Raw genomic sequence first — 26,789 nt, 5'->3', positions numbered from 1 at the left:
GGTGTATTTCTATGTATGGAAAGGCTGTGCCTGACACTTCTATTGGACTGGGACGCTCATACAATCTCTGTGTTTGTTGCAGTGGAACAGGGTGACAAACGCGCAGATATGAGTGCTCCGGTGTCTTGCTTTGGGTAGTCTAATGGAAGTGCCCAGGTAATAGTTTTGCTATTGTCCTCTACTGCTGAGCACCAAAACCCTCGGATATTAAACTTGGCTGAAGCACGCTGGACTACGTGGAAGTCATAGCGGTTAAGTCATTAAAGCCAAGCAGGTGATTTTATATAGATGAATATGTACGGTATATGTATATGTATATATAGATCAAATACCAATATATCCTACAGCTGCAGCAGAACATGCGGAACGCGCATGACACACACAGAAAGATCATCAGCTCATCGAATATGAAGTACACGAATGATAATCAGCTCATCGAATATGAAGTACACAAGAGTAGAGTACACATGGAACCGGGAACGCGCATACAGCACTGAACTAGGGCTGGGACGACGCGTCGACATAGTCGACGTAATCGACTACGTCAATACGTTGACTTGCGTAATGTGCGTGGGTGCGTCGCAAATAAACAACATGGCTGCGATCAGTGGAAACATGGAGGAGGCTACTAGCTAATGTTACACAAGCAATGTAGCTCACCACAGTTTGTATGTCTTGTCTTCTGGTGTTAGTAACGTTAGCTATGTAGCTGGCTAGCTACGGTAGCCTATTGTCATTGTGGTGCTCGCACCTACGTTATCTAGCTCGTAGCTCGCATGCTACGTTAGCATCAATTTAGCTAATCATAACATAGCAGCGAGAGTAACGTTAGCTAGCCATGTAGCTACTAGCTAGCTATGTGTTGTGGTGATGGACAGACTTCTAAATGGCCAGGGTTTTTCCTGCATAGAGAATTATGAGGCGGCCGCCTCCGTCATATTTCTAGCCGCCTCCAGCTCTCGACAAACTGACGGTCGTATTTTCTACAAGCGTTGCACTCGGTGGATTTCTGTAATTTCTAACTGCAATTGCGGCACTGCGCCGACGTGGTGGCGGGGGCGCTGTTTCGCAAATAAGTTAGCTTTCGTTTTTGCTAGCGAAATAGCTGATAGTATGTTGACTGCTCAAGGAGAATACATATTTGAAAGTACAGAATGCCTGAGAGCCTTATATTGCATTATATTACATTATATTTTGAATGGTCATCTGGTGCCTGAATATTGTGTTTTCCTTTACATAAATAATGAAATTTCCACCATAAATTGATGCAGAAAGGGCACAAATTGGTGCATATCAATTCACCAGAATGCAAGAAATTAAGTGTTTGATGTTTAAGGACCCCCAGACAGCCCTGCTTCATGGGTCCCCCCCGATGTCAAACACCACTGGTACCACCTCCGCCTCATTTTGAGCCAGGAAAAACCCTGATGGCCATGTTGGCATTCAAGTTGAGTGAGTCTGCCCTGTGTCTGGGACTGTTTGACAGAGGCAGTTACAGTAGTAGTAGTAGCAGGTCGCCGAATTAAAGGTGTCTGTGTTTAATTGCGGGCCCACAGACAGCCCCCCATACATCAGCTGATCATTTAAAGGGGCGGCCGTCTGAGTAATGTGCATGTCACACGCTGCTTTGTTTTATAAGAGCAGCAGCTATTACCCAAAGTGCTTTATAAAGACACTGTTAAACAGAGAGAGACAATACAGCCATTATTTTGGGGGAAATTAAGTGATACATTAATCGAACAGTAAAAAAAATAATCGTTAGACTAATCGTAAAATTAGTCGTTAGAGTAATCGACTAACCCAAAAAATAATCGCTAGATTAATCGTTAGAAAAATAGTCGTTAGGGACAGCCCTACACTGAACAACATCCGTAGAATATAAACTTGTGACTGACAGTCACATACATTAGGGATGCACGATATGCATTTTTTCCAACCGATACCGATGTTTACCCGCTTCTCGTGGCCGATAACCGATATGAGAACAGATATGAGAACAGATATAATTTCACAGTTGATAACCTGTAGTTCATGCACACCTGAAGGTAAGAAAGGCTATGTAGTGAGCAAAGATTGATGATTTAATATTCCATAGTGATCTCACCAAATCTAACTTACATCACATTAACACAACAAAGAGAACACTTCTGACTCTTCAAATGTTCATTTATTATTTCCTCTAACAAACAGAATCTGTTATAGACAGTGCACAATGCTTTTTTTAGCCAAGATCTGGCCTCCTTTTATGAAAACAAAAAAGGCTCACCTAAGAGTAATTAGATGCGTTGTGCGACCCTCCCTCATCATTGTCCGAGTCTCTCTCATAGCGAGCAGCGGTAAAGCTGTCCATCCCCTTGTCATCCAGTACCGGGAAACCGATGTCAGGGCTATGTGGCACTAAGTCCGCCCAGCATGGTGTCGGTAAACCTGGAGACATGTCCGCGTTAGACTGTGATGGCAGCGTTTCGGCTGCCTTACACAGAAGCGGATCTTCTCCCGACAGGCTAGCCATGCGACTTAGCCGTCAGCGGAGAAGTTTATTGGGGAACACTGCACAGTGGATACACTCATCGGTAGAGATAACAGCAGCCCGGGCGCGTGTTAATCCCAGACACGCTGAGCACTTAGAGTGAGTGTCCCAGCTAGCCATTGACTTGCTCCACGGGCATGTCTTCCGGCTAGTCTCGGCTGTGCTAGGTCCGCTAGCCTCAACGTTAGCCATTGCTGGCTAGGGGTTGTAGGCTAGCTGCTAGCAGGCCTCGCTACTTCACCCGTTAGCTTGTCAGCTATCAAGGGAAAACAGAGGGGCCAGGGGAGGGATATTACTATCTACCCGCTACAAGATGTGTCGTTGTGTTGTAACTCGTAGACCTTTGCCCTCCTCTCCGAACTTTTGTCGAACATGTGTTGCAAATTGCAAACGCACTATCTGCCTCAGAAACTCTGCAGAATGTCAGACACACCGGGGAAGCTCTCATGTTTCGCTCTCGTCTGTACGCAGGCGCAGCAGCATGAGCGCGGAAACCGGAAGCAGAAATATTTCCGGCTTCATATTATCGGCTCTATATCGGCTAACATTTTATAAAAACCGATAAACATTAATTTCCCATTATCGGGCCGATAAATATCGGTGCCGATAATATCGTGCATCCCTAACATACATACATACATACACACACACACACACACACACAATGAAAGATCATCAGCTCATCAATACGAAGTAGGCCTACATGAGAGTACAAGCACAAAACCGGCTAACGTTACTCACTAACTGTTTACACAAGTAAAATCACAGTGTGACAGTCAGATGGAGCATTCGGTAAACAACAACAGCAAGGTAATGCTATCAGTTGAGTTAAAGAAAACCAACTCTTACCTTTGATGACAGAACATGAGCCCTGCTTACCCGTACCTCCGCCGTTCTGTTCGTGGTGATTTTAGAGGCAATAGATTATTTTTGCCCCGCGCATATTGCTATGAATAGTTCAAAGCTAGGTGCTTGCACGTTAGGTGCGAGGCTGCTCGGTTAACCCATTAGCGGGAACATTATTTGTTTCACAAAATAGGCTGATTTAATTGACCATGAACATCAGAGACATACATTACGAATGTTCATTTAAAATACTCTATACTGAGCACTGGTATAAGTACATTAACCAGAGAACAGCAGTAAATGCAATAACCCACAGTCGTCGCTGATGATATTTTCGATTAGGATACGTTTACGGGATTAAAGGGACCGGCGACGGGCGAAGAGAGAGAGAGAGGAGTGATTTCCTGAAATCCAAATGTCCCGCTAAATTCGGACCAATCACAAAACTGTTTTGAAAGCTCGTTGCCTCGCGCCGCGCGCCTGTTGAGAGCGATTCAGTCTGGATTGCAGTGCGAACACAAACGACGAGGTTAATTGCAACATTGTAACATATTGTAACTAACTACGCCCTAAATCGTAACGAAATGTAGGTCTGGAAGCGGCCTAAATCTTGCTTCAATCTGCTTTTTTTCTGTTCTCCGGTCATAATAACTTGCTGCCTTTCTGCGCAGCCTGAATCAAAGTGGACTGTCTGAATCAATTAGTGGCGGAGGAAATTCATTCGTGGCGGCCTGCCACGAATAAATGCATATAGAGGAAACACTGATAGACACAGCATATCGGCTTGATAGTGTTTTTTTTGTTATGCTTCTTATAAAGAAAAGTTCTATAATGCATTGAAATTACATTAAACTAAGATAATAAGATGGTTATCTAAAATGTTTTAATCTTTATTAACAAAGAAAAATGTATTACATTTGTGAGTGTCTTCCGCACTGCCTAGAGCAAAATCATAATTTCTGTAGATGATTCGCAATGCATCCTGGGGGGTAGGGCCATGGCTCCGAATTGAACGTGGTCCCCGAAAATCTCCAAATGGAGCCGTGGATAGCCCTCCCCTTTCCCCCAAGCCCTCGATGAAAAATGTATTGGGACACCCCTACCCTAAACGTGAACGCACAAAACGGAGCCGTAGGGGTGAATTAGGATCGGGCCTAGATCTCTGTCCTTCTCTCTCTCCCTGCTAGTGTGACTGTATATCTCTGTCCTTCTCTCTCTCCCTGCTAGTGTGACTAGATCTCTGTCCTTCTCTCTCCCTGCTAGTGTGACTAGATCTCTGTCCTTCTCTCTCTCCCTGCTAGTGTGACTGTAGATCTCTGTCCTTCTCTCTCTCCCTGCTAGTGTGACTAGAATCTCTGTCCTTCTCTCTCCCTGCTAGTGTGACTAGATCTCTGTCCTTCTCTCTCTCCCTGCTAGTGTGACTGTAGATCTCTGTCCTTCTCTCTCTCCCTGCTAGTGTGACTAGATCTCTGTCCTTCTCTCTCTCCCTGCTAGTGTGACTAGATCTCTGTCCTTCTCTCTCCCTGCTAGTGTGACTAGATCTCTGTCCTTCTCTCTCCCTGCTAGTGTGACTGTAGATCTCTGTCCTTCTCTCTCCCTGCTAGTGTGACTGTAGATCTCTGTCCTTCTCTCTCTCCCTGCTAGTGTGACTAGATCTCTGTCCTTCTCTCTCTCCCTGCTAGTGTGACTAGATCTCTGTCCTTCTCTCTCCCTGCTAGTGTGACTGTAGATCTCTGTCCTTCTCTCTCTCCCTGCTAGTGTGACTAGATCTCTGTCCTTCTCTCTCTCCCTGCTAGTGTGACTAGATCTCTGTCCTTCTCTCTCTCCCTGCTAGTGTGACTAGATCTCTGTCCTCTCTCTCCCTGCTAGTGTGACTAGATCTGTCCTGGCTCTCTCTCCCTGTAGGCAGGAACCACATCCTGGCCAGCCTGTGTCCGCAGGTGTTTGGGATGTACGTGGTGAAGCTGGCCGTGGCCCTGATCCTGGCCGGGGGCGTGCAGAGGACAGACCCCTCCGGGACCAAAGTCAGAGGTACGCTGCACCTGCTACACACACACACACACACACACACGGGTAGGTTTACCTGCTACACACACACAGAGGTAGGTTTACCTGTCACACACACACACACACACGGGTAGGTTTACCTGCTACACACACACACACAGGTAGGTTTACCTGCTACACACAAACACAGGTCGGTTTACCTGCTACACACACACACAGGTACCGTATTTTCCGGACTATAAGTCGCACCAGAGTATAAGTCGCAGCAGTCAAAAAATGGGTCATGAAGAGGAAAAAAACATATATAAGTCGCACTGGACTATAAGTCGCAGAAAATTTAGAAATATATTTCACAAAATCCAAGACCAAGAACAGACATTTAATCTGGAAAGGCAAGTTTATTCAACTACACAATAGCACACAGAACAACAGGCTGAATAGGTGTCAGGTATGTTAACATAACACATTCACAGTTATTCAGCAACACAATCTCATAAAGAACATACCTGGGAGGTTGAATAGGCAAAATTAACATAACAAGCCAGCGAGTCCAACAAGCAAGTTACCAGTAAACAAGTTCACCAAGCTCCCGTTAATGTTTCAGTTAATTCTTCAGTGGTACAGGAGCAGCATATAGTTGTCACAAGCCAAGAGCGCCCCCTCGCGGCTGTAGACGGTAATGCAAAACTATGAAAAAAGGTGCGACTTAGGGCCAATCCCAATTCCCTTTTCTACCCCTATGGCTCGTTTTCGAGTGTCACTCGATTCGAATCCAAAGGCCTTCGAACACGTCACAAGCCATACCTACCGCTATGAATTGGGACAGCCCTTCATGACGTCAACAACAGTGGTTTAAATAGACGCGGTACGGGTGACGCGATCTCACAATGCCTTCTTCAGCTGTGTTTATTTCTGTTGCGTGTGCTATAAGGATCTTTTTTCGTTTCGTTTTTTCGTTTCGTTTGTTATCAACACACTGTAGAACACTGTACAACACACTGTGTCCAAAAATCACGTTACCAAGCGCCTTTCTCAGAACAATTCATCGTCAAGAATCCAAAAATCAATCCATCATAGTGGTGGTCAAAAACGTAGAAAGAGGATCTCTTGGGGACGCGGACACATTTGCCCGTGAAGGAGAGATGACAAATAAGCGGAAACATTTCTCAGTAGAGTCGAACGGTGATAGATCATCATCCTTTACGCGTATCCTTAACTGTAGTTACATTTCGCGTGTCATATGCCATTAGACATGGAAATAATGCGCGGCTGTCATGCACAAATCAGCTTGTAACGTTAGACACACAGCACATCGGCATGATAACGTTTTGTTGTTGTTGTGCTTGTTATAAAGAAAAGGTCTATAATGCATTTAAATGAATGATACAACCCATTAATAATATTACCTAATAACAACTGCTCGGATTAGATTGCGGGTGGAAATAGGTCAAAATGCGCATCATGTACAAGTCAGACGAACGTTTGACAGATAACTTTACATATGTGTACCATCATCCGCTGTCAAACGCCACAGGTAATAATTGATTTATGATTGTACATCTCTGAAATGCTCGACTGTCATGCAGCGTTGCGTTACTGTAACGTTAGACACAGCACCGACATAAAAGCGATTTTTGGGTTAAGCTTGTTATAAATAAAAGGTCTATAATGCATTGTAATGACATTAAACTAAGACAATAAGATGGTTATCATAATTTTTCAAATCTTTATTAATAAGTAATTACAGAGAAAGTAAAATGACATTTCCGCATTGAATAGAGCGACATAAGATTTCTGTAGATGATTCGCAATGCATCCTGGTATCAAGGGGTAGCGTACCCCTAGCCCTTCGAAGCTAGTGTGGTCCTGGAATCGCTCGAAACGAAGTAATAGTTAGCCCTCCCCCTTACCCCTAGCCCTCGATGAAATATGAATTGGGACAGCCCTCCCCCTAAACGTGAACGCGCAAATCGAGCCATAGGGGTGAAAACGAAGGGCTAGGGGTGAATTGGGACGGGCCCTTATAGTCCGGAAAATACGGTACCACAAATAGCACACTGCTAGTGACAAAAATATAAACAATGTGGCATTAGAACTGCCACAAATAACACACTGCTAGTGACAAAAATATAAACAATGTGGCATTAGAACTACCACAAATGCTAGTCACTAGCACACTGCTAGTGACAAATGTAAACTAAATTCCTCAAGACATCAGGGGGGGTATTCCACGTACGTTGATTAGTATATTCGCGATTAAAAGTAAAGCCTCGTTCAGGCAACTCTCGATTGGGATTCAAGCCTAAAGTGATTCCTCGAATGAGAATCAGGCTTGTTTTGGGCGCGATTTGGCCGCGTGTCCGCAGGTAGAACGAGCCCAGAAGAGCCGATTGTCGAAAAGAAGATACTAGACTGGAAAGTGATAGCACAGCGCTCTTACTTATTGATATTTATGAAGACGGAAAATAAGATGTAAAAAAGTGCAATACTGCTGCACAAGGCGAGGGAAATGGTTTTGCAAGAAATTGCTGACAGATTAAATGCGTAGGTCATACTAGCCCCTACTTATGTTCATTTTTTAATAAATGAACATTCACTACTGTGGTGATATCAGCAGCAGACTGTGTATAATCAGATCACTAGGATGGCGGAGAGGTATCAGCCGCTGCCATCAGCGCATAATCTTATTTTTAAGACGGGGTTCGAATCCTGCTTCTGACTTTTTACTGCATTTCGTTGTCTGATGCTTGTACTCTGCAATAAATTGAATCTAATCAAAAAATATATGTTTAAAATGATGGTGTACGCTAATTTATTAGAGAACTGACACAACTACAATGGTGTTTGAAGCCTTTCTGACGAGTAAATTATGTTCTTCTAGCATTGTAACTGGACCCTGGATTTGGCATAGATTATTATTTCTTATGATTACTGATGGATAGATGATTAGACAGAATTAATTTGCATGAAGGTGTCTGTTAAATGTCAAGAAAATCAACATTAAACTTAAATCAACCCCTCTCGACCCAGAAACCTTCTGAATGTAAGCGGGCTGCCTTAACCACTGTGCTAAACAGTCTGCGCTGCTATGTCAGATGCAAGCTGATACACATACCTATATATTTACACCATTTTATTTATCTATATCTATCTAGCACATTATCAAACAATCTATCTATCTATAGCACACTATCAAACTATCTATCTACAGTATCTCGTAAAAGGTGGGAACTAATGTTTCCAAAAGACATTTGACGAAACTCATTCGGGATTTAGTTTCTGCCTGTGAGACATTTTTGACACACATCTTACTTAAACCAGACCGTAAACCTGATCGCTACCAGGTTTGTTCTGAAGGGTTGATTGCATAGCAACCAAGCAGCGAATTATTTGAGCCACATTCATGGAACGGAACTTGAGCTGAAATGATCGCGAATTAGCAAAAATAGTCTTGATTGCCTCTAATCGCGCTTATTGGAATAGAGCCCAGAACTTAGACTGGCTTTTAATCTTATCTATTATATACTCATGTCAAAACTGCTACAACTTCTCCAACTGTGGTGTGTCATCATCACTCTAGCATTCTCCGGAAGCTACTAGTCTGACTGGGAGGCTGGTATTGATGAGGTAGTGCTTGTGTGTGTGTGTATAGGTTTGAGAAGGTAGAGGTAGTGCGTGTGTGTGTGTGTTTAGAGTGGAGGGTTGTGGAGGGAGCATCTGTACAGTTAAGGGTGGATGATATGCAGGTGACCGCAGGTAGGAAGAAGAGTTGTGTTCAGATTCCTGAGCCTCATATAAAACAGTCATTACCTGCAGCTTAGCTCTACTCTTTATGACTGGATTGTTAATAAGCTTCAACTCTGCTGCAACTTGCACCCCAAAAGTAGTGTCACCGAACCACTGGCCTGCTTCTATTTGCCTGAAAAGCAGCAGACATCTGCTGCAAGATTCTTACTTTCTCCAATTCAATGGAATCAGCAGATTGGATTTTCTTTACCTTTTTGGCCATATTGGGAGGTTCAGGAGTGTAGGCATGTAGTGAATTAGATGGTCGAGACTGAGAGGCACTTGCTGACAGCTCCGAAGTGACATCTTCACTCAGCTCTGACACCATCATCTTCTGCATCACTGGTAGGGTCCTCTGCAGCCAGGCTTTCCCTCACTGATATGTGAAGCTGTAATAAAAGGATTAGATTTTTCAGTATTTTCATTTGTCTTCTGTCTATATCTGTGTGATTACTAAAATAAAACTATTAAAAGGCAATGACGGTCAACAACAAAGAACTACTAATATAGCACTTACACTGGTCTCTGTGGCACGTTGGATGACATGTGGTTTCAGAAAGAACAGCATTCACTTTTGCTTGCTAGTTAAATCCTTAATTCTCTCCACTCCCACTGGGTTTGGTTTTCAGTATCTTGGAATACTGTGTTCTTAATAATGTGGCTCTTGCACGTACTTCTTCCACTGCAATTATGAGCACCAACAAATAATGATACTTTATTTTCATTCTGTCTGTCTGTCTCTCACACACAGATACACACACACACACACACACACACACACAATGTTTACAATGATCAAGCTAGCTAGATATTCATAATATAAGAATAATAATAATATTTGTATTAGTATACCTGATAACTCCATTGCGGTGGCAATTTCTCGCCAACTCTTATCGTTGTCCTATCTATTGTGGTAAGATTTGGAGGACACATGATATTAACACTCAACAAGTTGGTCCTCCATTTCCTAAGTCCATCTGACTTTGAGCTTCGCGCTGTTGGTAATTCTTCTTCTTTATGCTTCGGTGCTCAACCATTTATAACAGTCAGCTCGCTTCTTGATTGGCTACATTCCATTCCGAGTCACAATTGGACTCTGGTGTTTCGCCCACAGACAAGAGGATTTTTGGTCGTAAATATTGAACACGATCGTCGGCCGCGACCATTTTCCGAGCAGATTGTCGGGAGGAATTTACTCTTAACACACCTCACACCACACGATAATCTTGTCGGGTAATCTTTAGAGCCATCGGTAATCGGGGATTTGCTGTCCTTGGTCGGAATGTGGGAAATCGGCCAGATTATCTTTATCTGTGTACCAGGCTTTAGCTAGTTTTAGCTAGTTTTAGCCAACCTAGACAGGGCTGACATCAGATTAGAATGAATTTTATTGTCATTGCAGAGTACCAAAGTGCCAGACAACGAAAGGCAGTTCAGCATCTAACCAGAAGTGCAAATAGTGATATTATAAAGACATGATGGTGTAGAGACGAAATAGGATGTACTGTTATAAAGTGATAGGCACAGTATGATAACTACAGTACATGTTGCAAATGTAATTTTTAAAGAATTAATATGAGAAACCAACATTTGACTGTATACCAGTGTCTATCAGGGGAGGCTTGTGGAGGTAGAAATCGGAGGACGGACTCATTGTAATACAAGGAATGGGTCGAGGAACGGTATCAAACACGATGCCATTCCTTATTCCATTCCACGCATTACCAGCCTCCCCTGGTGTGTATGACGGTAACACCTGACTCCAGACCTGTGTGTGTCTCCTGTCCAGGTGAGTCTCACCTGCTGCTGGTGGGAGACCCAGGTACAGCCAAGTCCCAGTTCCTGAAGTACGCAGCCAAGATCACCCCTCGCTCTGTGCTCACCGCGGGGATAGGCTCCACCAACGCAGGTACCGCCCTCTGCTGTCCCCTGCTGGACAGCCTACGTCACTGCACCCTGAAACCTTGTGATAAACATTGCCTTTAAATAAATGATGATTTCTGCTTTATCATCATCAGTGTGAGGAGAAATACATAGTTGAGGAATACAGTGTGATATACGTGCATGTGAGTCAAGATGTGTAGATATTTCCAGATTTTAGAAAGTGTGGGTGTCTGTCTGTTTGTGTGTGTGTGTGTCAATCCAGTAATCATCATTTTGGTGTGAATAATATCCTATGTGTAGGCATAACTGGTTGTTGGCTCAGCACTACTGTAACTGATTGTTTCCATAATGTCAAAATGCACTGATAGTATTTATGTCCTTTAGATATTGTACAATTTATGTGGACATAAATAAAGCATTTAAAATGTGCCCCCCCCCCCCAGGGCTGACGGTAGCGGCGGTGAGGGACGGGGGGGAGTGGCACCTGGAGGCCGGGGCCCTGGTGCTGGCTGACGGGGGGCTCTGCTGCATCGACGAGTTCAGCAGCATCAAGGAGCACGACCGCACCAGCATCCACGAGGCCATGGAGCAGCAGACCATCAGCGTGGCCAAGGCAGGGTGGGACACACACACACACACACACACACACACACACCAGCATCCACGTATTCACAAATTCACTGTAAATATAGGTTAAATGTGTTTGCAAACGTGTCATTTTACACTGCGATCTCACACGCCATATCCGGCAGGATAGAGGTTGAACACAGATGCAGTATCTGCAATCTCACACGTCACCTTTCGGCGAAATTCTCAGTTTTTACCTCAAAATAGGTGACCTACGTGAATCATGTTGATCTGCAAAAAAAATATTTTGGGGGGGGGGGGGGGGACTACATCTCATCTCATCCCAGTCACATGATGCCCGAGCTAACATCTTCCTGTCTGCTAAACTCTGCTGCAGTTGAAATAAAACGTCTTAAAAAGGTCTTAAGATGGAAGTAGAAACATAAGAAGTAATAAAATAGAATAACATTATTAACATATACGGTAAGTTATTTCTATGTTGCGATAACTTCTCAACAGGATTTTACAGGGTTGTTCAAACTATCGTAATTCTTGTTTGCAAACTATGTGTGCAATCGGCAAAAAATCCAACAGTTTCTGAAAGCAGAGAAGTTGCACTCTTTAACCATTTAGGGTTATTACGGTAGTTCACCAAAAAAACAAATGCATTGACCTCAAAGTGTCATAGGAGCTGGAGAGTGATTTGAAGAGAAGCGGTATTTTAGCGGCGTTTTATACTTTAGTGAGTTTCTGTACATACTGTATATGTTTGTGATTGTGAAATGTCACGAAGACCATCTAGGGTAACCAATCCACCTAAAAGTTTCATCGAGGACAACGATGTAAGTGACAAAGGACTGATTTCTTCTTCTGAACCAAGGTATGGAGGTTAGTTCTAGCGAATTTACCTGATAGAACATCAACATGGTAGAAACACATTACACATAATTAGATGATCATACAGCCCCAAACACAAACACGTCCCAAAACAAAAGTATTTACAAAAGCCTTACCAGTAGCCTATGGTAAACGAGAATAGTGAATCCAATCCACAAATTATTTATGGCGGGATTAATTATTTAATTAGTGATCGTTAAACTGTTGTTTATTATATCGAGTGGGTACTTTACAACTTCAAGTTTCATGTTATGAAAAAAAACGAGTCGGCGAGTGGTTTAGTTCTAGGCTGCGTTCGTAAATTCGCTCTGGAAATCTGATCAGCAGTCATGGAATGCCTCTTGTCCAATCAAATTACTTGGTCCCTTTATGACGTTGAGCCCAGTGTGCCTTCCGGCGCTCTCAGAGCGAATTGACGAACGCAGCCCTAGACTGTCTCGCGTCCCCCTTTACCTCGCTTCTACCATGCTGCTACGCTGCTTCTATAACATCAGGATCAGACACAGGGCGAGACTTTCAAAATAAAAGTTTTTAATGGCTTCTGTGTGCTTTAGACTTGCGTAGAATCGATTTTATTTTTATTTTAAAAGTCCGACCGGAATGCATTATTGTCGCCAGACCCACTGCGTGGGAATACGACGCGTGCGGATGAGAGACAACATATACAACAAAACTTGCACACTTATTGTTCGTGTGACATTGGTTAAGCTGCGCCCAAAACCCCGATATTTTGCCACGTGAAATAATAAGACAAGAGGCCACGATACGATAATCGCCGTAGGAGGCGATTCGACTGTAGGCATGTGAAGTTAGAATTTCTTCAAACTTGCAGTGGTAGCAACGGTGTGTGTGTTTTAGTAAACATAGCGTGTGTGTGGCCCTCCTGTGAGAGGTGTGTGTGTGTACCTGTGAGTGGTGTGTGTGTGCCATATCTCAGTATGTAGGCTATGCGGTGTAAGTGAGTGTAAGTAAGTGTGTGAGTTTATTCTGTTATTTATGCTATTATATCTAGTATTGTGTTGAGAATCAATGGAAATGAATGAAGAAATTGATAGAGTAGGCTAACTTACATTATCATTGTTCTATATGCAACAGAACAGATCACCCAGCATTGCTAATAAAAATAATAAATTAATGTGAGTCTAATACCAATACTCAATAGGTCTTAAAATCTATTAAAAGTGGTCTTATAAAGGTCTTAAATGTAACTTGTTGAAACCTGCAGGAACCCGCATAATTACTTTAGGAACATGTTGCTTACATTAATTATGCGGGTGTTAAGGTCAGGGCCATCGCTACTTACACGCGCATCATTGTTAGACCACTGTTACACCACTGTTAATGCTAGAGCTAACCATCTACGGGCACTTATCTATATCTTTTTATTCATTGTCTATTATCTTGTTAAATGTTTATCTATTTATTTCCTATATCTATTCTTGTAATTTTTATTTTCTTACTATTCTCTTGCTGTATTTTTTTTAATGCTGTATGTAAAGCACTTTGAATTGCCCCAGCCTTGCCCTTATACGCGTCCTCGTCCTCCCCAGCATCGTGTGTAAGCTGAACACACGGACGTCCATCCTGGCGGCCACCAACCCTGCCGGCCGCTACGACCCTAAGGTGTCCATGTCCGTCAACGTGGCGCTGGCCAGCCCGCTGCTCAGCCGCTTCGACCTGGTGCTGGTGCTGCTGGACACACAGAACCCTGCCTGGGACCGGGTCATCTCCTCCTTCATCCTGCAGGGCCGAGGTCTGCAAACACACACACACACACACAGATGGAACCCCTCTCTCCCTCATAACTACCACTTAATCACTACCCCCCCTCCCCTCCCTCACCCCCCCCCCCCTCCCCCTCCCTCACCCCAGGTGCCCCCAGCCAGTCTGAGTCATCACTGTGGAGCATGGAGAAGATGAAGGGCTACTTCCTCCTGGCTAAGAGGCTCCAGCCGCGTGTGTCTGCGCAGGCCAACACCGTGCTGTCCCGCTACTACCAGCTGCAGCGGCAGAGTGACAGCAGGAACGCAGCACGCACCACCATACGCATGCTGGAGAGCCTCAGCAGACTGGCCGAGGGTACGACTCTGCACTGTAGGAGGAGTATAGTGGTATAGTAGGAGAATATTAGGAGTATAGTATAGTAGTAGTATAGTGGTATAGTATAGTAGGAGTATAGTAACCTTTATTTAACCAGGCAGGGTTAACTACTATACTACTATACTCCTATTATTATAGTAATATAGTAGGAGTATAGTGGAAGTGTAGTAGTATGGTAGTATAGGAGTATATTAGGAGTGTAGTGGTATAGTAGTATAGTATAGTAGGAGTATAGTAGTATACAGTGTTTCCTCCAGGAATTTTTCCATTAGTGGCGGAGAGCCCAGTCCGCGCGCTATTTTTTCCCCCGCTCAAAACAACGACCTAATTTCAACCAAAACTAGAGGGAGGGTGGCAAAAAAGAAAAAGAATATACAGAATATAAACTTGTGACTGACAGTCACATACACACACACAAAGATCATCAGCTATAATATAATACGAAGTAGGCCTACATGAGAGCACAAAAGCGGCTAACGTTACTCATACTGTTTACTGTAGTGCCGAGAGACGGGAGTCGTAGGCGGCGTATCAAATGACAAAGCTAAACGTTTAATGAAGGACATGAACGATTGTCAACAACACACTCAAGCAGTAAATAGAACTGAATAAACAACTCGGTTACCACGCACTCAACTGTCCGTGCGGAACAATACTCCCAACCCATAGTTCCGTGCGTGAATTATGTCAACCCACCACATTACACAAGTAAAATCACAGTCAGATGGAGCATTCGGTAAACAGCTAAGTATCAGCTGATTTAAAGAAAACCAACTCTTACCTTTAATGACACCCACATGAGCCCTGTTTTCCCGTACCTCTCCCATGTGTCTCTTATTGTCCAAATGTTCCCTGAATTTTAGCTGCATGTTTTTCCAGCATGTAATTCCGTTGTCAATAAAAAAATCGACACCCTTTCTTTTCCCCTTGACAATACTGTGTCGTTGCTAAAGTGACGGCACATAAGAATCATTTTTTGACTTGCTAATGTCTGCTGATACACCAACACAGCTAGCCGATGCTGATGGCTCTCCTTCTGCCACCCGCACAGTAGCTGCTTGTTCCCCCGCTGTAGTTGTAGCTGGTGGTGGTGGTACCCCGCCATAAACGTTGTTAGCTGATCCACCAACTAGCTCCTTTGCTCCTGCCAGCCATGCAGTTTCGGATCGCTCATAGCCACTGCTAGCTTCAGCAATGTTTGAAGTGTCTGGGACATCTTTTTTCTTGAAAAATCCATCCATCTGTCGCTGTTTTCGTTTAATTTTTCGAAGTTATTTTGAACGTGATATCTTATTTGTGCACCTAGCTAGGATCAGCTTTTTGTATCTTTTAGATGGTTCACATTTAGACCAATCAGGAGTAGCCCTTGTGTCACGTCGTCAACTGAATGTTTAATGTCATTAATCTGATTTTGGATCAGCGGTTAGAGAGAGATGGGCGTGGATTTAGGTGCACTTTTAGTCAACATCCATTATAGCGCTGATCTAGGATCAGATATATTTTAATCAGCTAAAATGTTCAGAGGTGGATTTTTTTTTGGGGGGGGGGGAGAAATCGTGCACTTAGTGGACTGAAACAATTAGTGGCGGAGGAAATTCATTCGTGGCGGCCCGCCACCAATAAATGCATATAGAGGAAAGACTGGTATAGTGGGAGTATGGTAGTGTAGTAGGTGTATAGTTGTGTAGTAGTAGTGTAGGAGTACAGTAGTAGTGTCGGAGTATAGTAGTATAGTAGGAGTCTAGTAGTAGTATACTAGGAGTATAGTAGTAGGAGTAGTATAGTAGGAGTATAATAGTAGTAGTGTAGTATTATAGTAGTGTAGTAGTAGTAGAGGAGATTATAACAGGAGTGTTTTACTGTGTTTGTTGCTATGGGAGTGTTTAACGGTGTTTGTTGCTATGACATCTGAGTATTCTGGGATGTCTCCTGAACGTTGCAGCCCACGCCAAGCTGATGTTCAGAGACACGGTGACCGTGGAGGATGCTGTGGTGGCCGTCTCTGTCATGGAGTGCTCTATGCAGGTAAGGACACCTGCTCCTTGCAGGTAAGGACACCTGCGGTGGCTGTGATCACACGCTTATCCAGTACGGGTCCTGTGTTCTAGTCCACAGCTGATGGCAGAGCTGAAGCTGGTGAACCAGGGGAGGCTGATGGAGGTAGAAATCGGCAGACAGGAGCACATCCGTCGCCAGTCTTCCAGTCATGTGAGTGGTAACTGTGTTGTGTCTTCCCTGCCTCAGGGGGGTGCTCTCCTGGGAGATGTAAACGCCCTCCACACCTCCTTCCCTGACCAACCCAGCCTACAGTATCGGTCCCAGTGTCAGGCCCTTCTAGAAGGACTACAACTCCCAGACCTCCTCAACCAGGAACTGGACCGGCTCGCCAGGTGAGACAACCAGGGAACTACAAATCTGACCAACCAGGGAACTACACATCTGAAGGATGTTGTTGGCGCTCAAAGATAGTTACTCTATCATTAGTAAATATATAGTTTAATGTCATGTTTACATGCCAAGTTCACATGCGTGGCACGTTCTGACCTTCCATCCTCTCCTCCCTCTGTCATAGTAAAGAGTTCTCTCTCTCCTCCTCCCTCTGTCATAGTAAAGACTTCTCTCTCTCCTCCCTCTGTCATAGTAAAGACATCTCTCTCTCCTCCCTCTGTCATAGTAAAGACTTCTCTCTCTCCTTTTCTCCCTCTGTCATAGTAAAGACTTCTCTCTCTCCTCCCTCTGTCATAGTAAAGACTTCTCTCTCTCCTCCCTCTGTCATAGTAAAGACTTCTCTCTCTCCTCCCTCTGTCATAGTAAAGACTTCTCTCTCTCCTCCTCCCTCTGTCATAGTAAAGACGTCTCTCTCTCCTCCCTCTGTCATAGTAAATACTTCTCTCTCTCCTCCTCCCTCTGTCATAGTAAAGACGTCTCTCTCTCCTCCCTCTGTCATAGTAAAGACGTCTCTCTCTCCTCCCTCTGTCATAGTAAAGACGTCTCTCTCTCCTCCCTCTGTCATAGTAAAGTCTTCTCTCTCTCTCCTCCCTCTGTCATAGTAAAGACTTCTCTCTCCTCCTCCTCCCTCTGTCATAGTAAAGACTTCTCTCTCCTCCTCCCTCTGTCATAGTAAAGACTTCTCTCTCTCCTCCCTCTGTCATAGTAAAGACTTCTCTCTCCTCCTCCCTCTGTCATAGTAAAGACTTCTCTCTCCTCCCTCTGTCATAGTAAAGACTTCTCTCTCTCTCCTCCCTCTGTCATACTAAATACTTCTCTCTCCTCCTCCCTCTGTCATAGTAAAGACTTCTCTCTCCTCCCTCTGTCATAGTAAAGACTTCTCTCTCTCTCCTCCCTCTGTCATAGTAAAGACTTCTCTCTCTCCTCCCTCTGTCATATTAAAGACTTCTCTCTCTCCTCCTCCCTCTGTCATAGTAAAGACTTCTCTCTCTCCTCCTCCCTCTGTCATAGTAAAGACTTCTCTCTCTCCTCCTCCCTCTGTCATAGTAAAGACTTCTCTCTCTCCTCCCTCTGTCATAGTAAAGACTTATCTCTCTCCTCCCTCTGTCATAGTAAAAACTTCTCTCTCTCCTCCCTCTGTCATAATAAAGACGTATCTCTCTCCTCCTCCCTCTGTCATAGTAAAGACTTTTCTCTCTCCTCCCTCTGTCTTAGTAAAGACTTCTCTCTCTCCTCTTCTCCCTCTGTCATAGTAAAGACTTCTCTCTCTCCTCCTCCCTCTGTCACAGTCAAGACTTCTCTCTCTTCTCCTCCCTCTGTCATAGTAAAGACTTCTCTCTCCTCCTCCCTCTGTCATAGTAAAGGGTTCTCTCTCTCCTCCTTCTGTCATAGTAAAGACTTCTCTCTCTCCTCCCTCTGTCATAGTAAAGAGTTCTCTCTCCTCCTCCCTCTGTCATAGTAGACTTCTCTCTCTCCTCCCTCTATCATAGTAAAGAGTTCTCTCTCTCCTTCCTCTGTCATAGTAAAGACTTCTCTCTCTCCTCCCTCTGTCATAGTAAATACTTCTCTCTCTCCTCCCTCTGTCATAGTAAAGAGTTCTCTCTCCTCCTCCCTCTGTCATAGTAGACCTCTCTCTCCTCCCTCTATCATAGTAAAGAGTTCTCTCTCCTCCTCCCTCTGTCATAGTAGACTTCTCTCTCTCCTCCCTCTATCATAGTAAATACTTCTCTCTCTCCTCCCTCTGTCATAGTAAAGACATCTCTCTCTCCTCCCTCTGTCATAGTAAAGACTTCTCTCTCTCCTCCCTCTGTCATAGTTAAGACTTCTCTCTCCTCCTCCCTCTGTCATAGTAAATACTTCTCTCTCTCCTCCCTCTGTGATAGTAAATACTTCTCTCTCTCCTCCCTCTGTCATAGTAAAGACTTCTCTCTCTCCTCCCTCTGTCATAGTAAAGACTTCTCTCTCTCCTCCCTCTGTCATAGTAAAGACTTCTCTCTCTCCTCCCTCTGTCATAGTAAAGACTTCTCTCCTCCTCCCTCTGTCATAGTAAAGACTTCTCTCTCTCCTCCTCCCTCTGTCATAGTAAAGACTTCTCTCTCTCCTCCTCCCTCTGTCATAGTAAAGACTTCTCTCTCCTCCCTCTGTCATATTAAAGACTTCTCTCTCTCCTCCCTCTGTCATAGTAAAGACCTCTCTCTCTCCTCCCTCTGTCATAGTAAAGACTTCTCTCTCTCCTCCCTCTGTCATAGTAAAGACTTCTCTCTCTCCTCCCTCTGTCATAGTAAAGACCTCTCTCTCTCCTCCCTCTGTCATAGTAAAGACCTCTCTCTCTCCTCCCTCTGTCATAGTAAAGACTTCTCTCTCTCCTCCCTCTGTCATAGTAAAGACTTCTCTCTCTCCTCCTCCCTCTGTCATAGTAAAGACTTCTCTCTCTCCTCCTCCCTCTGTCATAGTAAAGACTTCTCTCTCTCCTCCTCCCTCTGTCATAGTAAAGACTTCTCTCTCTCCTCCTCCCTCTGTGATATATGGAGATCTTTCTTGGTCAGGTGGCCGGAAATGATATATTGATGACTCAGAGAGAAGGTTGAATTGTAATCATTGTATTAGGCAGATCTGGGTTGCATTCTCTTGTACAGATGTTTACAAGGCAGCATGCTCTGTTAAGTCCAAGCTTCAAGCATGGCTACGACATAGGAGATGCCAAGCCTGGCTGCGACATAAGGGATGCCGAGCTTGGCTACGCCGGGTGCCGAGCAAAGTACTGATGTTTGTTACAGCTTATATACTTGTTCTCAGAGAGGGAATAGCTTTCCCTCGTAACTTACAATACTGACATTGGTTCCCATACATGGCTCTATCCTGTGTCCATGCTGTTCTACCCTGCTGACCACTGGGTAAGGCTCCTATGTCCTTCGAGTTAAACTGGTCTCACTGTTACTTGATATGGTATATGCCTGCTCCTAAGAATGTTGTTTACTACTGAGAGTGGGCACATTTAAAGTATGTTTAAGGTTAAACTATGAGTATTGCAATATTTGAGTATTATATATTTTACAAAATTGGCATATAGTCACACAAAAACGCATCATATCACTCTGTCATAGTAAAGACTTCTCTCTCTCCTCCTCCCTCTGTCATAGTAAAGACTTCTCTCTCTCCTCCTCCCTCTGTCATAGTAAAGACTTCTCTCTCTCCTCCCTCTGTCATAGTAATGACCTCTCTCCTCCTCCCTCTGTCATAGTAAAGAGTTCTCTCTCTCCTCCCTCTATCATAGTAAAGAGTTCTCTCTCTCCTCCCTCTGTCATAGTAAAGACTTCTCTCTCTCCTCCCTCTGTCATAGTAAAGACTTCTCTCTCTCCTCCCTCTGTCATAGTAAAGACTTCTCTCTCTCCTCCCTCTGTCATAGTAAAGACCTCTCTCTCCTCCCTCTGTCATAGTAAAGAGTTCTCTCTCTCCTCCCTCTATCATAGTAAAGAGTTCTCTCTCTCCTCCCTCTGTCATAGTAAAGACTTCTCTCTCTCCTCCCTCTGTCATAGTAAAGAGTTCTCTCTCTCCTCCCTCTGTCATAGTAAAGACTTCTCTCTCTCCTCCCTCTGTCATAGTAAAGACCTCTCTCTCCTCCCTCTGTCATAGTAAAGAGTTCTCTCTCTCCTCCCTCTATCATAGTAAAGAGTTCTCTCTCTCTCCTCCCTCTGTCATAGTAAAGAGTTCTCTCTCTCCTCCCTCTGTCATAGTAAAGACTTCTCTCTCTCCTCCCTCTGTCATAGTAAAGACCTCTCTCTCCTCCCTCTGTCATAGTAAAGACTTCTCTCTCTCCTCCCTCTATCATAGTAAAGAGTTCTCTCTCTCCTCCTCCCTCTGTCATAGTTAAGACTTCTCTCTCTCCTCCCTCTATCATAGTAAAGAGTTCTCTCTCTCCTCCCTCTGTCATAGTAAAGACCTCTCTCTCCTCCCTCTGTCATAGTAAAGAGTTCTCTCTCTCTCCTCCCTCTGTCATAGTAAAGACTTCTCTCTCTCCTCCCTCTGTCACAGTAAAAACTTCTCTCTCTTCTCCTCCCTCTGTCATAGTAAAGACTTCTCTCTCCTCCTCCCTCTGTCATAGTAAAGACTTCTCTCTCCTCCCTCTGTGATAGTAAAGACTTCTCTCTCTCCTCCTCCCTCTGTCATAGTAAAGACTTCTCTCTCTTCTCCTCCCTCTGTCATAGTAAAGACTTCTCTCTCTTCTCCTCCCTCTGTCATAGTAAAGACTTCTCTCTCCTCCTCCCTCAGTCATAGTAAAGACTTCTCTCTCTCCTCCCTCTGTCATAGTAAAGACCTCTCTCTCTCCTCCCTCTGTCATAGTAAAGACCTCTCTCCTCCTCCCTCTGTCATAGTAAAGAGTTCTCTCTCTCTCCTCCCTCTGTCATAGTAAAGACCTCTCTCTCCTCCCTCTGTCATAGTAAAGACTTCTCTCTCTCCTTTTCTCCCTCTGTCATAGTAAAGACTTCTCTCTCTCCTCCCTCTGTCACAGTAAAGACTTCTCTCTCTTCTCCTCCCTCTGTCATAGTAAAGACTTCTCTCTCCTCCTCCCTCTGTCATAGTAAAGACTTCTCTCTCCTCCCTCTGTGATAGTAAAGACTTCTCTCTCTCCTCCTCCCTCTGTCATAGTAAAGACTTCTCTCTCTTCTCCTCCCTCTGTCATAGTAAAGACTTCTCTCTCTTCTCCTCCCTCTGTCATAGTAAAGACTTCTCTCTCTCCTCCCTCAGTCATAGTAAAGACTTCTCTCTCTCCCCCCTCTGTCATAGTAAAGAGTTCTCTCTCTCCTCCCTCTGTCATAGTAAAGACCTCTCTCCTCCTCCCTCTGTCATAGTAAAGAGTTCTCTCTCTCCTCCCTCTATCATAGTAAAGACTTCTCTCTCTCCTCCCTCAGTCATAGTAAAGACCTCTCTCCTCCTCCCTCTGTCATAGTAAAGAGTTCTCTCTCTCCTCCCTCTGTCATAGTAAAGAGTTCTCTCTCTCCTCCCTCTATCATAGTAAAGACTTCTCTCTCCTCCTCCCTCTGTCATAGTAAAGACTTCTCTCTCCTCCTCCCTCTGTCATAGTAAAGAGTTCTCTCTCTCCTCCCTCTGTCATAGTAAAGACTTCTCTCTCCTCCCTCTGTGATAGTAAAGACTTCTCTCTCTCCTCCTCCCTCTGTCACAGTAAAGAGTTCTCTCTCTTCTCCTCCCTCTGTCATAGTAAAGACTTCTCTCTCTTCTCCTCCCTCTGTCATAGTAAAGACTTCTCTCTCTCCTCCCTCTGTCATAGTAAAGACTTCTCTCTCTCCTCCCTCTGTCATAGTAAAGACTTTTATCTCTCCCCCCTCTGTCATAGTAAAGACTTCTCTCTCTCCTCTTCTCCCTCTGTCATAGTAAAGACTTCTCTCTCTCCTCCCTCTGTCATAGTAAAGACTTCTCTCTCTCCTCCTTCTGTCATAGTAAAGACTTCTCTCTCTCCTCCTTCTGTCATAGTAAAGACTTCTCTCTCTCTTCCTTCTGTCATAGTAAAGACTTCTCTCTCTCTTCCTTCTGTCATAGTAAAGACTTCTCTCTCTCCTCCTTCTGTCATAGTAAAGACTTCTCTCTCTCATCCCTCTGTCATAGTAAAGAGTTCTCTCTCTCCTCCTCCCTCTGTCATAGTAAAGACTTCTCTCTCTCCTCCCTCTGTCATAGTAAAGACTTCTCTCTCTCCTCCTCCCTCTGTCATAGTAAAGACTTCTCTCTCTCCTCCCTCTGTCATAGTAAATACTTCTCTCTCTCCTCCCTCTGTCATGGTAAATAATTCTCTCTCCTCCCTCTGTCATAGTAAAGACTTCTCTCTCTCCTCCCTCTGTCATAGTAAAGACTTATCTCTCTCCTCCTCCCTCTGTCATAGTAAAAACTTCTCTCTCTCCTCCCTCTGTCATAGTAAAGACTTCTCTCTCTCCTCCTCCCTCTGTCATAGTAAAGACTTCTCTCTCCTCCCTCTGTCATATTAAAGACTTCTCTCTCTCCTCCCTCTGTCATAGTAAAGACTTCTCTCTCTCCTCCCTCTGTCATAGTAAAGACTTCTCTCTCTCCTCCCTCTGTCATAGTAAAGACTTCTCTCTCTCCTCCCTCTGTCATATTAAAGACTTCTCTCTCTCCTCCCTCTGTCATAGTAAAGACTTCTCTCTCTCTCCTCCCTCTGTCATAGTAAAGACTTCTCTCTCTCCTCCCTCTGTCATATTAAATACTTCTCTCTCTCCTCCCTCTGTCATAGTAAAGACTTCTCTCTCTCCTCCCTCTGTCATAGTAAAGACTTCTCTCTCCTCCTCCCTCTGTCATAGTAAAGACTTCTCTCTCTCCTCCCTCTGTCATAGTAAAGACTTCTCTCTCTCCTCCTCCCTCTGTCATATTAAAGACTTCTCTCTCCTCCTCCCTCTGTCATAGTAAAGACTTCTCTCTCTCCTCCCTCTGTCATATTAAAGACTTCTCTCTCCTCCCTCTGTCATAGTAAAGACTTCTCTCTCTCCTCCTCCCTCTTTCATAGTAAAGACTTCTCTCTCTCCTCCTCCCTCTGTGATATATGGAGATCTTTCTTGGTCAGGTGGCCGGAAATGATATATTGATGACTCAGAGAGAAGGTTGAATTGTAATCATTGTATTAGGCAGATCTGGGTTGCATTCTCTTGTACAGATGTTTACAAGGCAGCATGCTCTGTTAAGTCCAAGCTTCAAGCATGGCTACGACATAGGAGATGCCGAGCCTGGCTGCGACATAAGGGATGCCGAGCTTGGCTACGCCGGGTGCCGAGCAAAGTACTGATGTTTGTTACAGCTTATATACTTGTTCTCAGAGAGGGAATAGCTTTACCTCGTAACTTACAATACTGACATTGGTTCCCATACATGGCTCTATCCTGTGTCCATGCTGTTCTACCCTGCTGACCACTGGGTAAGGCTCCTATGTCCTTAGAGTTAAACTGGTCTCACTGTTACTTGATATGGTATATGCCTGCTCCTAAGAATGTTGTTTACTACTGAGAGTGGGCACATTTAAAGTATGTTTAAGGTTAAACTATAAGTATTGCAATATTTGAGTATTATATATTTTACAAAATTGGCATATAGTCACACAAAAACGCATCATATCACTCTGTCATAGTAAAGACTTCTCTCTCTCCTCCTCCCTCTGTCATAGTAAAGACTTCTCTCTCCTCCCTCTGTCATAGTAAAGACTTCTCTCTCTCCTTCTCCCTCTGTCATAGTAAAGACTTCTCTCTCCTCCCTCTGTCATAGTAAAGGGTTCTCTCTCTCCTCCCACTAGGCTGCAGAGTGAGGTGCCAGGATCCCCTGAAGGCCCAGAGACCTGTCAGCCAACCAGGCCGCAGCACAGCCGGGACCTGAGCAGCAAGTGCCAATCAGAGAAGGGCTTTGATACCCGCTCTGACATCACCAACGACCTCATCACCTCTGACATCAGCACGGAGAGCGGGCTGGACTGGTTCCACTCACTGGCCGGCCAATCAACCGTCACCACGTCCACACAACAACAACAACAACAACAACAACAAAACAACAACAACGTTTCTAAGCGGTCCCCAAGTTGCCAAGCTTTGCCACAACACCCTGCTGGGTCGTTGCCTGACAACAGCGGCGCTGCGAGTGAGCGTGGGAGGGGCAGACCGCCGGCGTGGAACGAAGCGCCCAGGAAATCTGCTCCTGCGAAGGAGAAGATGGAGGAAGAAGAGAGGAGGAGGAGGAAGAAGAGCAGTAAAGGCCCATCATGGTCTTCATCATCAGAAGCTCAAGAGCTTCCAGAGCTTCCAGAAGCTTCCAGCTCTGTGGTCCAGAGGGTGTCTAAGAAGCTGAGAGACAGACGCCTCAGAGAGGTAGAGGTGGAGATGAGTAATGCTCCTCCACAGGAGCAGGGGGCGGTGGGGGTGGGAGGAGGAGGAGGAGGAGGCAGGAAGGACCTCATAGATGATTTGGATTTAGAACAGGCGTTCTCCTCAGACACCCTGCAGCAGGGCCGCAGCAGCACGCCTGTTGTGGCGGCGAGGAAACGCTCAGCTAAGAAGAACAACGTCTCTAATTGTCACCTCACCTCTGGAGAGCAGGAGGGCCCTGGTGGAGGGGGGAGGGGGAGGGGTGGAGTTGGGAGAGTGGTAGGTGGAGGGGGAGAGAGAGGGGAAGGGCCAGGGGGAGACCCAGAGCTGCATGCTAAGTTCTCAGGGTTCACATTCAAGCCCAGAGAAAAGATGAGCCTTCACCCTGACAGCTCTAAAGCCCTCCACCCTGACAGCTCTAGAACCCTCCTCCCTGACAGCTCTAGAACCCTCCTCCCTGACAGCTCGAGAGTGGATCACAGCACAGCTCCACCAGGGAGGGAGACAGAGAGAGCAGAGAGGGGAAACGGTGGTTGTTACCAAGACAGGCCACCAGAGGGCAGTGCAGGCAAGAAGCTAAAGCTGAAGTGTCAGACTCGGGCGAGAGAGAGCTCTGCTGAGGCGCTACAGGACAGGAGTTCAAGGAAGAGTGGAGGAAGGGAGGAATGGACGGTGGTCAGAGATGGCGGGGGAGGAGGGAAGGGGGAGGAGACAGGGCAGAAGCGTCAACACCTGCTCCACAGGCTGAGCGGTCTGGCTGCAGGTGAGGACAGAGCAGCCCCACCTGAGGCCTCCGACCCCCCCCTGCCTTCACCACCACTTGACCCCCCCCAGCCCCGGCCCCCGACCTTCACCCTGGCCTCCTCCACCCTGGCCAAACTCTCACACTTCTCCTTCACTGGCGCCAAGCAACAAACCTCATCATCACTCACAGAGCTCCCTCAAATCCCAACTCTCTCAGACCAGAGAACTACAACCCCTACAGAAACTACAATTCCCAGTCAGATGGTAACCTCAGGGCCTCAGGTAGCGACCACAGAGGCGGATGCCCTCACCTCCGTAGGACCCCTCTGTGGAGCTTCCCCAGAGGGGAGGACAGTAGGGGGTGGGGGGGGGGACCCCCAGCCACAGACATGTACCAGTGAGGTCCTGGGGTACCCTGCAGGAGAGACCAGGAGGAGCCTGGGGTACCCTGCAGGAGAGACCAGCGCTGGCCCCCCCAGGAAAAGGCGGTGTTTTGAGCTGGGCTCAGGGGGGTCGAAGGGCCTCTTCTCCGGCCTGTCTGCCGCCTTCGACGACGAGGACCTAGACATTGACTGGGATGAGGAGACGGCGAAGAGGGCCAGAGTTTAACTGTGTGTGTGTGTGTGTGTGTGTGTGTGTGTCTCACTCTCTCCCCTCTCTCTCTCTCTCTCTCTCTCTCTCTTTCTTTCTGTGTCTCTCTCTCCCTCTCTGTCTCTCTCCCTCCTTCTCTCTCTCTCTCCCCCTCCCTCTCTCTCCCCCTCCCTCTATCTCCCCCTACCCCTCTCCCCCTCCTTCCCTCCCTCCCTCTCTGTCTCTCTCTCTCCCTCTCTCTCTCTCCCCATTCCTCCCTCCCTCCCTCTGTGTATCTCTGTGTGTGTCTCTGTTATCTGGATTTGTATTGACATGCAGATCAATGATGTGGACGTTGATCGTGTCAACATGATTATTGTTTCTCAATGAGATTCATTCTCTGAAATATGGATTCAACATGCTGTGTTGAGCAGGAATTATGCCATGCCTGAATATCTGTAAAATTAACCTCTTAAAATAAACTCATTGTCTCGTGCCTCAATATTTATGAAACATAATGCTCTTATTGAGGTAATAAAAAT

The 26,789-nt window shown here is 45.3% G+C and overlaps 1 protein-coding gene across 1 annotated transcript in view; it reads left to right on the top strand.

Moving 5' to 3' along the window:
• Positions 1 to 26,286, top strand: part of mcm9 (minichromosome maintenance 9 homologous recombination repair factor) — a gene marked incomplete at both ends in the record, with an annotated part of 51,098 nt that extends 24,812 nt beyond the window's left edge. The window contains 8 exons of the mRNA XM_080525593.1: positions 5,282 to 5,407; positions 10,959 to 11,078; positions 11,497 to 11,671; positions 14,068 to 14,270; positions 14,390 to 14,596; positions 16,560 to 16,642; positions 16,862 to 17,007; positions 24,372 to 26,286. Of these exons, the coding sequence (XP_080381719.1) occupies positions 5,282 to 5,407; positions 10,959 to 11,078; positions 11,497 to 11,671; positions 14,068 to 14,270; positions 14,390 to 14,596; positions 16,560 to 16,642; positions 16,862 to 17,007; positions 24,372 to 26,286 (2,975 nt within the window). The remainder of the gene's footprint in view (positions 1 to 5,281; positions 5,408 to 10,958; positions 11,079 to 11,496; positions 11,672 to 14,067; positions 14,271 to 14,389; positions 14,597 to 16,559; positions 16,643 to 16,861; positions 17,008 to 24,371) is intronic.
• Positions 26,287 to 26,789: the final 503 nt, after the last annotated feature.

Source organism: Nansenia antarctica (assembly GCF_963989245.1).
Source record: "Nansenia antarctica genome assembly, chromosome: 1".
Taxonomy (NCBI): domain Eukaryota; kingdom Metazoa; phylum Chordata; class Actinopteri; order Argentiniformes; family Microstomatidae; genus Nansenia; species Nansenia antarctica.
This window is presented reverse-complemented; position numbering and strand designations above follow the sequence as displayed.